At 33.0% G+C, this 14,181-nt stretch overlaps 1 protein-coding gene and 2 non-coding genes across 3 annotated transcripts; 2 read left to right on the top strand and 1 right to left on the bottom strand.

Annotated features, from left to right (window-relative positions):
• Window positions 1-4,952: 4,952 nt before the first annotated feature.
• On the bottom strand, window positions 4,953-9,414 carry LOC134234079 (leucine-rich repeat-containing protein 51-like). The gene is made up of 5 exons (XM_062716144.1): window positions 9,291-9,414; window positions 8,323-8,435; window positions 7,977-8,185; window positions 5,877-6,017; window positions 4,953-5,335 (listed from the first exon to the last, which is right to left on the bottom strand). Exons 1-5 carry the CDS (start codon window positions 9,302-9,304, stop codon window positions 5,186-5,188), a joined length of 627 nt encoding a protein of 208 aa, XP_062572128.1. The 5' UTR covers window positions 9,305-9,414; the 3' UTR covers window positions 4,953-5,185.
• On the top strand, window positions 6,924-6,997 carry Trnat-agu (transfer RNA threonine (anticodon AGU)). The gene has a single exon. It is a non-coding gene; the product is annotated as a tRNA-Thr (tRNA).
• Trnat-agu (transfer RNA threonine (anticodon AGU)) lies at window positions 7,186-7,259 on the top strand. The gene has a single exon. It is a non-coding gene; the product is annotated as a tRNA-Thr (tRNA).
• Window positions 9,415-14,181: the final 4,767 nt, after the last annotated feature.

Raw genomic sequence — 14,181 nt, 5'->3', positions numbered from 1 at the left:
AACTATATTTAACGGTTGTTAACTATAGTTTACGAATGATAATCTAAGTTTATCTGTCTGTAATAAGCGTTAACAATAGATTTTGTTGATAAATATAGATTCACGTTTGTAAATAATAGTTTACAATCGTAAACTATATTTAAGAGTTGTTAATCATAGTTTCACAAATCGTGAAACTATATTTATCAGATCGTTAACTATAGTTAACGGTTTGTAAACTATAGTTTACAAATCGTGAAACTGTTTTTATCAGATAATCTATGTTTTGCAATCGCATTGTTTTCAGTGTTAAGTAAAGTTTACGGTTGTGAAACATAGATTATCGCGTTAACTATGGTTTACGGATGTAAAATATAGATTAACGTTGTTAACTATAGTTTACAGTCCGTAAACTATAGTTTACAACCGATAAACCTAGTTTAACAACTGTGAAACTATGTTTATATCATTTTTGTGAATTTGGCGTGCCATACTCAGGTCTTTTTTTTTTTTACAACACTGTAAAATATACAGGCATGTACAAGGTTTGGTGCTTTGAGTGGGGTCGAAACATAGTATTACAGGCATGTCAGTAGCATCAGGGGGAGGGGGGGGGGTTCAAGAGAAGGTCTTCTATAGAAAATGTTCATTGAAAGTCTGCCCCCAACTTTTGTTGCAGTCAAATAAGGGTCATTTAAGGGTTATTAATGCGATGTTTCAGTTTTTAAAAATGGTACTAAAAGAAGCTGGAAGCCTGGAACCTTACCCATACCGCTGAGTTGAGGTTTTGTGTCATTTGCTCATATATAAGGGACCAGGCAAAATCTATCACAATGATGGGACCGGTACAAACAGGCATGGGACAAAGAGTTTTTCATCGAAGAAAACCATGGGACAAAAATATTTTTAGCATTCAGTACCCATGGGACACGTACTTTTTTTTTTTAATGAGTTACAGTACTTAACCTAAGAGAGATATTCATTTTATTTAAAAATATCTATATCTTCAAAAGTCAAACAAAGGATTCTGAAAATGGCAACATAAATGTTCAAATTAATGGATAATATTACAAAGTATAAACACAAACAAACAAACAAACAAAAACTTTATCGATATTTGAAATATCTGTAATTTGAAAGACTCTGTTTTTTTTCCAATTATTCCACTGAAATCAAGATGTTACCATGGGACAGTGACTTTTATTAAGTCTTAAGGCATGGGACAGATATTTTTTTTTCAAACACGAATGCCATGGGACACATACTTTTTTAAAATGAGAATTTTGTTTTGTACTGGTCCCATCATTGTGTTAAATTTTGCCTGGTCCCTAGAAAAATACATCTCAATGCAGTATTTGCATGTTCATTTTTCTTCGCTCGACTGGGTGGGAGGAGGGGGGATTTCCTTCATATTTTATATAATAGACATGTATTTGACCCACCTTACAAGAAGGCGTTATTACGCCTTTCCATTCCAAGAGGCATAATTACGCTTTTTTAAAAGGCGTTATAACGCCTTTTTAAAAGGCGTTATTACGCCTTTCCATTCTAAAAGGCGTTATTATGCCCTTTTAAAAGGCGTTATTACGCCTCTCTAAAAAGGCGTTATTACGCCTTTCCAAAAGGCGTTATTACGCCTTTCTAAAAAGGCGTTATTACGCCTTTCCAAAAGGCGTTATTACGTCTTTTATTTTCATATAGCCCAAGCGAGTGGGGGGGGGGGGTGTTGCAGAAATCTTACCTTTGGGACATGAATTTCACAGTTTGATATACAAATACAAATATTTATTGGCACAAACACAATTACAATAATTGGCAAAGGCACATCATCAATTGTTCATTATATATAAACAATAATCTGATATAGAATGTAAGGCTATACATAATCATAGATAAATTGTACATCATTTGTAAAATAATTATGTTATGCAGTCATTTCTAGATGTAATACATTTTTTAATAAATGAGTTTGTTATTTTCAGTACTTCTGGACAATGGCTATTAAAGCAAAGTTTAACTTTTTGAGTATTAGACATATTTAATATATTTAATTAATAAATATTTATCATGGAAAAAATTCATCAAATTCCTTTCAAAAGTTAACCTATGATTATTGTATTTATGGCAGATGAAGAGAAAATAGGACTAATTTCTCAAAAAATAATTTAAACAGATAGCAAATAGTCTGCCTGCTTTTTTCCAAGAAGAGAGAAAAATATCTTCAAATGACATGAATTTTAATACATGGCAAGCAAAGCTCCAAGATACATCTGCCTACTAGTATATCGTATCTTCACAAGTAGAGTGTTGCCTTCTCTTAATACGAATGCAAACAGTTGTCAGTGAGATCTGCAGGAATATAGAGAATTGCTTAAATAAAGATTGTTTTAATTAAATCTTTCATATATTTATTAACATAAAAATAACGCCTTTCCATTTTCCTTTTCAAGTAGGCCAGTAGTACGAATGCAAATGGGGTAACCCCCCTCCACACATACACACTTTTTTGGGAAAAGTCTTGTACAGTTTAAATATTATAATTAACTGTTGGTTGCTAAGTTCCTGAACATTTTGTTGCAGTGTGTAAAACTGTGGCAAACTATTGCATTTAATAAACAAAGTTTTACCGAGAAGTCACCCAGGAGTTTGGCCAGTATAGTGGAGGTGGTGGTAGTTGGGGGGGGGGGAGGCTTTAGAAGCACAGGCCTGTTAGATGCAAAATAATAGTTATTAAAAAAGCGTAGTAACCCTTTTGAAAAGGCATAATAACGCCTTTTAGAATGGCGTAAAAACGCTTTTTGGAAAGGCATAATAACGCCTTTTGGAAAGACGTTATAACGCCTTTTAAAAAGGTGCAATAAATAGAGAATATCATACTTTCATGTAAATTACTTGAATCTGATTCGTCGAGAAACATTTGATAAAAAACACTACTACCCGCTGAATAATGAAACCACGCCCTACTGCGTAGCAACAGTCAACATTGCTTGACGACGGGTGGTATTCCAAAAAATAGCGACTGCGCGGAATTTATGCGCGTACGGTTCACTGTAATATGTATTTGTATAAAACATTCAGTATAATATGATAAATATTGCATGTAGCTGAGTGTAACATTGAAAATTTTCACCCCTCGAAAATCATTGTCAACCTCGGCTGCGCCTCGGTTGACAATGGTTTTCTTGGGGTGAAAATTTTCAATGTTACACTCAACTACATGCAATATTTATATAATATTACATACTATTCGGCCCTCGGGCTGATATGGGGCCACTCGGGCTGATGTGACATATGATATGGATTTTAGTATGTAGTATTCTATTTATCATATATTTAAAATACTTAATGTGCGAGTTCATATATTGTCATTGAAGAATGTTTCGTGCTTGTTTATGACATTTTTCTTTAAAATCTAAAAGAGCCAATTTTCGGCAACTGGAAAAAAAAAATAAGACCACAGATGTCATTAAAGAAATATTTTACATGAATATTTAAATAAAATAAAGTAAATTAACTTTTGAACTTAATACAAGCGTTACTTCCGGTTTGATATGGATTTTCGGCCCGCCGGTCCGATACGTGATATGGATTTTCGGACCGGGCCGTGATATGGGGTATTGTGACGTCACCCGTATCACACCGTGCAGAATCGGTGTATTTACTACTAAGTATATGATAACGCCTTTTAAAAGGCGTAATAACGCCTTTTGGAAAGACGTAATATCGCCTCTTGGAAAGGCGTAATCACGCCTTTTGGAAAGGCGTAATAACGCCATTTTGAATGGAAAGGCGTAATAACGCCTTTTTTCGCGTTACTACGCCTTTTCAAAAGGCGTTATAACGCCTTTTAAAACAATTTTTCTCTTTAGAGTGATTCTAATAGGCTTTCGTAATAAACCATGTACTTTGATGTGTTTGTTGTTGTTTCACCAGATGCAACACAAGTTTGCAAATCATGACTGAACTGCATTACTAACTTGAAAGATCAACAAAAAGCGTATCAATCGAGCATGGGTATGCGTTTCTGTGTAGTCCATATATTTATGGATTGACTGGATGAAAGGGCTACATTTTTTATACTATTATTATTTTAGAAAAGTTTGACAGGCCAGATCGAATTTGAAAATAATAAAAGCAAGATTTAAATTTACATATAGATATAAAATTTTACTTACATGTATTGTTTAATATCAATGTATTACTTTTACTCAGAGTGTTTGAGGGAAATTATCTTTGAACATGTTTAATGCGGCTACATTTTGTTTTATTAATATACTATTATTTTTCATCCATTTATGGAAAGTCATCAAATTTGTTTTAACATAGAGTACATAAATATCCATCATCGGAAACATGTATGATTGTTACATGTACTTCTTAACAATTACACTGTGTAATATATAATTACAATATTTAGAACTAAAGTACTCTGCATTTCGTTCATTCGGAACATCAATAATTTTGTAATAACTATGCAAAGTCAACACTGTCATTGTTTAATAGAAGATAATTTCCGTTTTTTGGAAACATCAGATCAATATGCATTTCAAAATGCATCATTTTTTCGACTTTTGCAAATACTGTATTCTTTTAAATTCATGTTTAACTAACACGATTTAAACTTGTAATCTACATGTAGGGAGAGGGCATTAATGTTTTCCGAACTTGTGCCTAGTCCCTTTGTAATTAAATTACTATAAAATGTGTTCAAATAATGCATTTTAACCAGTCGGAACGCTTGGAATAATAGAGCAAACAATTTCTAAATATAAACAGAGTGTAAACCCATTCTCTGCAAACATCAATACTAACCCATTCTGGTATGTTTTACGTGACTTTATTTTCATTGTACATGTCAGTCTTAATTAAATTTTTTACACCCAAGTATAAAAATAATTTTCAAATTATAATAGCAAATTATTGAATTATTGTAAAATTCACAAAAAAGTCTGTTCAATTTAAAATATCACAGAAATAAACATGGCAACAGTGAACTTTTATCAAATTAAATACTAAAAATAACTCTCATTTTGTTTGACTAAAATATAAATGCAAAGTTTTTAACATTTACATTACTTTGTAATGTAAACTCTTAATAATTATTAGGTGAATCTGTACTTTTCCAATAAGTAAATAAATTACAATGCATGTGAAATATACTTTAACAATATATAAAACAATAAAATGAGCATCCCTTGTAACATTCTCAGTCATCCTCTATTTTTTCTTTCTTTTTCTTTGGAGCACTGTGAAGATTGTTCCAGACCTCGGATGTTTTTCGATCACACTTTGTTACCCGACTGAAATCTATGGCCTGAAGTTGTGGAATCATTGCCAGAATCTGGTACTTGTAACCCTGATCAGACACCAAAGATCATGTCATACAGCATCAAAATAATGAAATTAAAAGAATAAACCAAAAGGAGATGACTGCTTATTTATTAAACCACTGAAGTTGAATTCTATGTCTCAAAAAATGAGTACTTGTATGCAAACTAATTAACCAAATTTCTCAACAATTGTATAAGCTATGGTCATAAATTAATGAGGCTTATTATTAAAGTTACAATTTATATAAACTATTCTATTGTACACTTTCTGAGGAAATCTATAAACATTATACATCTTTCCCAGGATTCATGACTCCAACCCAGTTTTTATCTTCAATAAATGTAGAGGCTTTTACAATGCAAAGCAGAAATGGTGCATTTTTGTTTCCTTGAGTCGTTATATTTCAAGGTTTTTTGTTGATTTTAATGTTTTACAAATAGTGCTGCAGCTCTTTAAACTTTCCAAGAAATAAACAACTTTAACAAAAATCTACATAGGCCAAACAATAACTTTTCAATACATAACACTCCCCAATTATATATAGCAACTTTTCATTTCTTTCATACCTTTGCTTTCTCCAATGGGTTGCCATGGGTTGTCAGCTTTCGTAAATTCTTCAGAGCAGAAAGCTTGGCCACTTCTTTAATGTCAGCTATTTGATTGCCATGGAGATATAAGATCTGAAGCTCGGTAAACTCTAACAGAACCTACAAAAATTATAGTAAAGGTTTATGATAGTCATAATGGTTATAAGACAGCTTGAAATTGAGATACAGTAAAACTTCGCTATATCTGTAATTCGTTATATCCGTATAACGAATTCGTATAACCATTACAGGGAATTCACAATATGCATGTTTTCCTTCAGTTATTACTACTAAATATGTTAGGGAAGCAAATATTACAAAACATATCTTCGATAACCAAGGTTTTATTTTGAATTGAATTTTAAGTACAAATGCTAAAAGAAAATAAGGTCAGTTCAATTTATCAAACTTTTTATAAACTTTGAAAGTTCGTTATAAAAGATGTAAATTTCATTATATTTAACCCAACGGGGCTCAAAATCAGTTTGCTATATCCGTAAATTCATTATATCACAATTCATTATAGCTGTAAAATTTTACAAAGATTTGTTAAGAATTTTGCCGGGGACCCAGAAAAACTTCGCTATATCCCTGAATTCACTATATCCGTGTTCGTACTAACTACTAAACGAGTTTTACTGTAAATGTTTATGATAGTCATAATGGTTATAAGGCAGCTTTTGGTTTGGTTCAAAACATGAAATAATTAATGTGGTAAAAATATCTGAAATCAGAAATACAAATACGATTGAAAGAGTTCTTTGAAAAAAAAAGAAGATAGTCAATTTATGAAGGCCATCTTAAAAAAATTGTTTATTTGCCCTCTCCCAACTGACTGCCTAAAAATGGGCAGGCTCAAAACAGTACTGTATTTAACTTTTAGGAAATCATTATTTTTTATTCATTTTGAAATTTTCTCAATAAAACATCAACTATTCTCAAGATTATAATAGATCTGTAGTGATATTAAAGTACCTTCAGTTTTAACAGATTGTAGAAGTTCAGGCTTTACGGACCGTGGATATCGGCCTGGATAGCTCAGTGGTTAGAGCACCTGACTAGTAATACAGGGGTCCCGGGTTCGATTCCCGGTCCAGCCATATGTTTTCTTTGTGCATTTCTCCTTTCCTACTACACTTGGTGGCCAGTGTGGGGGGCTTTGTTCAGGTTACAGTGTATGTGTAAATTAGTAATACCTGGCAGGGCCCTAGAACTTATGTCTTCGAGGTCGAAGACTGTTTAAGGAGGGAGGAATGTAGAAGTTCAGGCTTTACGGACCGTGGATATCGGCCTGGATAGCTCAGTGGTTAGAGCACCTGACTAGTAATACAGGGGTCCCGGGTTCGATTCCCGGTCCAGCCATATGTTTTTTCGTGCATTTCTCCTTTCCTACTACAAGATTTTGAAGAGTCAGCAATAAGCATTGATGTTTAAAATTTCTTGGAGAAAAAAAAATCTCCCCTACCTACCAATCCAAGTTTTTTATCCTGAGTTGGAAGAGGGCAAAGATTATTTCAAAGATGGCCCAAAAGGGTTGTCCTTGGCTGCATAAAGCAGTGGGAAAATGGTATAGCCATTATTTTACCTCTGTAATCTTTTGTGTGTATCTATTCTAACCTAAGGCCTAACAAAGATCAGAAGAAATGACCCCATTGAAACTAAGTGAGAAGGAAATAAGGAAGAAAGCAGTGGGAAAATGGTATAGCCATTATTTTACCTCTGTAATCTTTTGTGTGTATCTATTCTAACCTAAGGCCTAACAAAGATCAGAAGAAATGACCCCATTGAAACTAAGTGAGAAGGAAATACTGTATAAGTAGAAATTTTAGCAAGGATTTAATTTTGGCATTATTAGCAAGGCTGTTGAGATCGCTAAAATTGAATATCGCTAAAAATAAATTGGGTGTTATTTGTACTAGCTTTTTTTAGTGAGCATTTTAAAATTGCTAAAATTACTTCTCGCCAAAAATAAAATACCAGTTTTTAAGGAGAAATCACTAAATTTGCATCTCACTAAAATTTCCACTTATAAGGTAAGTCCAATCATATGCCTGTAGAAAAATTATCGCTATATTTTACCGGATCAACAGTTGTGAGTTCATTGAAAGACAAATCGATCCAAGCAATATTCTTGGGATTTTCAAATTTGGCATTGATGACTTCACCAAGTCGTTCTATTGTCTGAAGGCTGTTATTGTTTAAACGGAGACATCGACTTGTAGATTTGCCATCCTCGTTTAGGCCTTGATTCTTTCTTGGAGATGATCTGGGCTCCTCATCTAGTGCATCTATGAAATGTAAAATGTGTATTAAATAAATAAAATAAGTAACGTTCATGCATTCAGGTTCTTTTTATTCTGAAAAATATTTAATTTGCTGCATACAATAGAGAAAGGCCCGAAGAAAATATGTGTTTATCCCTTACCCTCTACTTTATTTAGACGACAAAATGAATAATCAAGTGGATCCTGTATTTCATTTGTGGCATCTATGGATGGCAATGCCTCTGTTTTCTTTCTGGGTGTGTGTGGAACAACACTGAATAAACAAAATGCATATACAAAAGTTACTAGGATAAAGGGAACGAATATAATTTGGATTGAACATGAATAGTTGACTTCATTTCAACTTTAAAAAAAAATAATAATCACATTTACATCTACAGGTCTGGCACAATCTCTTGATTAAGCTATAAAACTTGATTTAGCTATTTAGCTTTATTAAGCTAACCAGAATAGCTTGATTAATTAAGCTATTTTATCAGACTTTTTTCTCAAATGTTTTATTTTTTCAGTATGTGCAAAAAATCGCACCTTGGTGCAATAGAAATATTAAACTAATTCTTCTGAATATAATGCATGAAAAAATCACTCACCAAATGGCAAATGCATCTCCTTGAGAGATTTTGTAATAAACACTTTTGTAAAAAACTGCATATGAATAGCTTTATCAAGATATTTTGATAGCTTAATAAAGCTACAGTGGAGCCTCATTTATCCGGACGCTTTGGTTCCTAGTCAATTTGTCCGGATATGTGAAGCATCCGGATATCTGCATTACCAGTCAAACAAGACAAAATAACATTAAAAAATTCGGTTCTCATGAAAAGTCGTCAACCAAGAGATTGTGCTGGACCTGCATGATTTACAGGTGACACATGACAACTTGATAAGTGCCTATTTTACATTCCTAAAACTACATATCAACTGCCATATATGTCATGTTGATACACCAAAGCAGTTTTACTTTACAACATATAACGTGTTATGTAAGATACACTATTTATACAGCGTTAATGCAGGATTGATGAAATAACAGAGGAAATTCTAGTAAATGTCAAATTCAAATCGAAAAATATTCCGTTGACCTATTTCAGTAAAAGCAGCATATTACCTGGAACCAGACATTATTGAATATTATTCCAACAACTTAGCAAAGTTTTAAAATTAATGTTTTTCTTATTTCACATAATGTTTTGAAACACTTTGACGCGGTTGGGTTGCTGGGACGACACTAGCTATGACGTCACAGCCTACTCCACTGCGATATCCGGTGAAGCATGAAGCGGTTCGAGGACTTATGTACTAAGGCTAGGACGACACAAGATTTCTCGGGTCTTTTTAAATTGCGAGAAAGTTCCGAATGAGTTGTAACATTCGGGGAGAAAACGTATTTAAATCCGGAATTATTAATGGGCGTCGGAACGTCTTTTTTGGCAAAGATTTAGTATATACATGTATATGGAAAAAAATTGTTGACATATGTTTTTTGTTCGTTTAGCCCCCCTTTCACTGTTAATGTGCTTTATATATGAAAACAGAGACATAAATAGATACTCAGTATTTATATAGATCTCTGATAAAATTTTCCTAATGTAATTTTTCAGGAATCTCTATTATAAATCACAGGCACCTGTTCAATAAACAAGATGTGTTTGTGAAACACTGATGCCCCCGTATGGCAACACAGCAAAGATTAAACTTTGCTTAAATGCATTGGTACCAAAAGTAGTAGGGCTGGGCAAAAATATCGATATTTCTGTATATTGCAATACAGTGACAAAAAATATCGTATTGCAATACGTTTCTGTAATATCGGTATATTGGCAAAACGCTTAGACTAAGGAATTTCATCATTAAATATAAAAATAAATGTTTGACAGGTTGTTATTAAGTCAAACAGTAAAACAGAAGCTGTTTTATGGGTGTATTTCAAAGCAGAAATCTAATAAAATCAACAAGATTTTTTTCTTTTTGCTTACTGATTATAGTTATGTAAATTTTGCATGTAAATTAATGTTAATATTATACGAAAATGACATTTTTATAACGTTTAAAATATTGCAATACATATCGCAATACAGTTAAAAATATTGCAATATATCGCAATACGAAATCTTTGGCCAATACCCAGCCCTAAAAAGTAGGGTATTCTCACTGGAAATACAATGTGAAATATGAAAGTAGGCCAAGGTTAAAGTTTTTTCACGGAAATCTTCACATGCTTCAAGATCAAGGTCATTACTATCCATTGAAAAGTCTTGCCACAAAAATACGTACTATGTAAAGTATGGAAGCCAACCCTAACTGTTCAGAAGTTATGGCCAGGGTTTAAAAAATAATTAAAAAGTAGGTCAAACACCCAAGATCAAAGGTCTTGTTATCAAATGAAAGGTCTTGTCACAAGGATTAAATATGTAAAGCATGAAAGCACCAGCCTTAGCCCTTTAAAAGTAATGGTCAAAGGTTTGCCTTTTAAAAGTAGGTCAAACTCAAAGGTCAAGGTCAAAGGGTCAAAGTTTTTGATATCCAATGAATGATCTTCTCACAAAAATTTCATAAGTGATGCATGAAATCATTAGCCTTTAGCGTTCAAAAGTTATGACCAAGGTTATGTTTTTTCATAAGTACAAAAATCTCTTAGGTCAAGGTCAAAAGGTCCAGGTAATTGGTATCCAGTATAGGGTCTTCTCATCAAGATGTAACATATGTGAAGTATGAAAGCCCTATCCCTTACCCTTCAAAAGTTATAACCAAGTCTTAAGTTTTTTCACAAGTACTGAAATGTCGAAGGTCAAGGTCAAGTTATTGGTATCCAGTTAAAGGTCTTTCAACAAAATATACATATGTGAAGTATAAATGTCCTGGCACATGTATTTACTGTTAAAAAGATATGGCAAAAGTAAAAGTTTGAAATTTTTGTTTAAAAGTGGGTCAAACTCTAAGGTCAAGGTCAAAAGGTTCCATCACAAGGAATACACATGTAAAATTTGAGAGACACAAAGTTTCGGGGAATACAGTTTTTGTTGTTTTCCTGTCTGTCTCTCTTGCGTCTTTCTGTCTCTTTGTCTGTTTGTTTGTCTGTTTGTCCTAAAAACGTTAACCTTGTGCATAACTTTTGATTAAGTGGAGCTATGAATATCACATTTCACATGTGTATTCCTTGTGACAAGACCTTTCTTTGGGTACCATCAAATTTGACCTTTTGACCTTGAAGTTTTAACCACTTTTACACAAAAATGCTAAACTTTTACTTTGGCCATATCTTTTGAACAGTAGATGCCAGGACACTTATATTCATATATATACCTTTTTGTGGAAAGACCTTTCATTGGATACCAATAGCCTTGACCTATTGACATTGGCCTTGGAGATTTCAGTACTTATGAAAAAAACTTTAACCTTGGTGATAACTTTTGAACGGTAAGGGATAGGACTTTCATACTTCACATATGTAATCCTTGAGAGAATACCCTTCATTAGTTACCGAGAACTTTGACCTTGACCTTGGAATTTGACCTACTTTTAAAAAGCAAACCTTGACCATAACTTTTAAGGGGCTAGAGCTAGTGCTTTCATACTTTACGTATTTAATCCTTGTGACAAGAACTTTCATTTGATAGCAAGACCTTTGACCTTGGAATTTGACCTATTTTTAAAAAAAATACCTTACATTGGATACCAATTACCTTGATCTTTTGACATTGGATATTTTTGTACTTTAACCTCGGCCATAACTTTTGAAATGTTAGGGCTAGTGGTCTCATACTTCACATATATATAATCCTTATGAGAAGATCCTTCATTGGATACCAAGAACACTTTGACCCCTTGACCATGACCTACTTTTAAAAATCAAACCTTGATAACAACTTTTAAGGGGTTATGGCTAGTGTTTTCATACTTCACATATTTAATCCTTGTGACAAGACCTTTCATTTGATACCAAGACTATTGAATTGACTCTTTGACCTTGAACTTAGAGTTTGACCTTCTTTTTAAAATTTTTAACCTTGGCCAAAACTTTTGAAGGGTTATGGCTAGGTCTTCCATACTTCACATATGTATTCTTTGTGGAAAGACCTTTCATTGGCTACCAATTACCTTGATCTTTTGACCTTGGAGATTTCCATAGTTATAGAAAAAACTTTAACCTTGGCATACTTTCATATTTTACAATTGTATTTCCAGTGAGAATAATCTACTTTTGATACTAATATATTAAATTAACATTTTAAGAAAAGAAAAGTATGTTTTTGTGAATCACTGATGCCCCATATGGCAACATAGCGAAGATTAAACTTTTCTTAAATGCAAATTTAATATATTGGTACCTAAAGTAGGGTATTCTCCCTGGAAATACAAAGGAGGGGATTCTCTTTGTGAAATATGAAAGTAGGTCAAGGATAAAGTTTTTTCTTGTGTACAGAAATCTCCAAGTTATGGCCAAAGTTAAAAATTATAAAAAAAACTTATTAAAAAAAAACCAGAAGTCTCTGTCGAGACTGAAGCTCTACTGGTTTGAACTTATAGCAAAGGAAGAGAAAAGTACTTAAGCAGCTGGGATTTGAAACTTTACAACAGCAATGAATAGAATAATGATCGCTGATAAAGTCTCTTTATGTTTTTAGTGTATTCTACTTGTGTGCCAAGTTATACTGAAATCAGACCAAAACTGCAGGAGGAGTAGCATTTTGAAACAATTTTACAGACATTTCTATTTTTAGTAACCACGGCAACACCGTTCATCAAAATTAAAATTTGATAGAAAGAATTATGTATCTTAGTGTAGTCTACTTGTGTGCCAAGTTATATTGAAATCAGACCAAAACTGTAGGAGGAGTAGCATTTTGAAACAATTTTACAGAAATTTCTATTTTTAGTAACCACGGCAACACCGTTCATCAAAATCAAAAACCGCTTAAAGAATTATGTATGTTAGTGTAGTCTACTTGTGTGCCAAGTTATACTGAAATCAGACCAAAACTGTAGGAGGAGTAGCATTTTGAAAGAATTTCACAGAAATTTCTATTTTTAGTAACCACGGCAAAACCATTCATCGAAATCAAAACCGATATACAGAATTATGTATATTAGTGTATTATACTTGTGTGCCAAGTTATACAGAAATCAGACCAAAACTGTAGGAGGAGTAGCATTTTGAAAGAATTTCACAGAAATTTCTATTTTTAGTAACCACGGCAACACCGTTCATCGAAATCAAAAACCGATACACAGAATTATGTATCTTAGTGTAGTCTACTTGTGTGCCAAGTTATACTGAAATCAGACCAAAACTGTAGGAGGAGTAGCATTTTGAAAGAATTTCACAGAAATTTCTATTTTTAGTAACCACGGCAACACCGTTCATCGAAATCAAAAACCGATATGCAGAATTATGTATCTTAGTGTATTCTACTTGTGTGCCAAGTTATACTGAAATCAGACCAAAACTGTATGAGGAGTAGCATTTTGAAAGAATTTCACAGAAATTTCTATTTTTAGTAACCATGGCAACACCGTTCATCGAAATCAAAAACCAATACACAGAATTATGTATCTTAGTATAGTCTACTTGTGTGCCAAGTTATACTGAAATCAGACCAAAACTGTATGAGGAGTAGCATTTTGAAAGAATTTCACAGAAATTTCTATTTTTAGTAAGCACGGCAACACCATTCATCGAAATCAAAAACCGATAAATAGAATTATGTATCTTAGTGTAGTCTACTTGTGTGCCAAGTTATACTGAAATCAGACCAAAACTGTAGAAGGAGTAGCATTTTGAAAGAATTTCACAGAAATTTCTATTTTTAGTAACCACGGCAACACTGTTCATCAAAATCAAAAACCGATACACAGAATTATGTATTTTAGTGTAGTCTACTTGTGTGCCAAGTTATACTGAAATATTTACATTTGCAAATGTTTTCCTTTATATAACACTACTGAAAGGAATGCATAACTGTATAAATACAGGTATGGGGTCAAGAGGTCATAGATGT

This window comes from Saccostrea cucullata, unplaced genomic scaffold (assembly GCF_032062105.1).
Source record: "Saccostrea cucullata isolate Sc308-1 unplaced genomic scaffold, CSIRO_AGI_Scuc_v1 ctg221, whole genome shotgun sequence".
Taxonomy (NCBI): domain Eukaryota; kingdom Metazoa; phylum Mollusca; class Bivalvia; order Ostreida; family Ostreidae; genus Saccostrea; species Saccostrea cuccullata.
The sequence above is the reverse complement of the archived record's forward strand: the minus strand, read 5'-3'. Positions and strand labels throughout refer to the sequence as shown.

What these genes read in the sequence shown, in the direction of transcription:
- LOC134234079 (XM_062716144.1), bottom strand. An exon ending in AACTCACAACTGTTGATCCG is followed by an intron (nt 6,018 to 7,976) that starts GTAAAATATAGC and finishes TAATTTTTGTAG; the next exon opens with GTTCTGTTAGAGTTTACCGA. An exon ending in ACCCATTGGAGAAAGCAAAG is followed by an intron (nt 5,336 to 5,876) that starts GTATGAAAGAAA and finishes GTGTCTGATCAG; the next exon opens with GGTTACAAGTACCAGATTCT.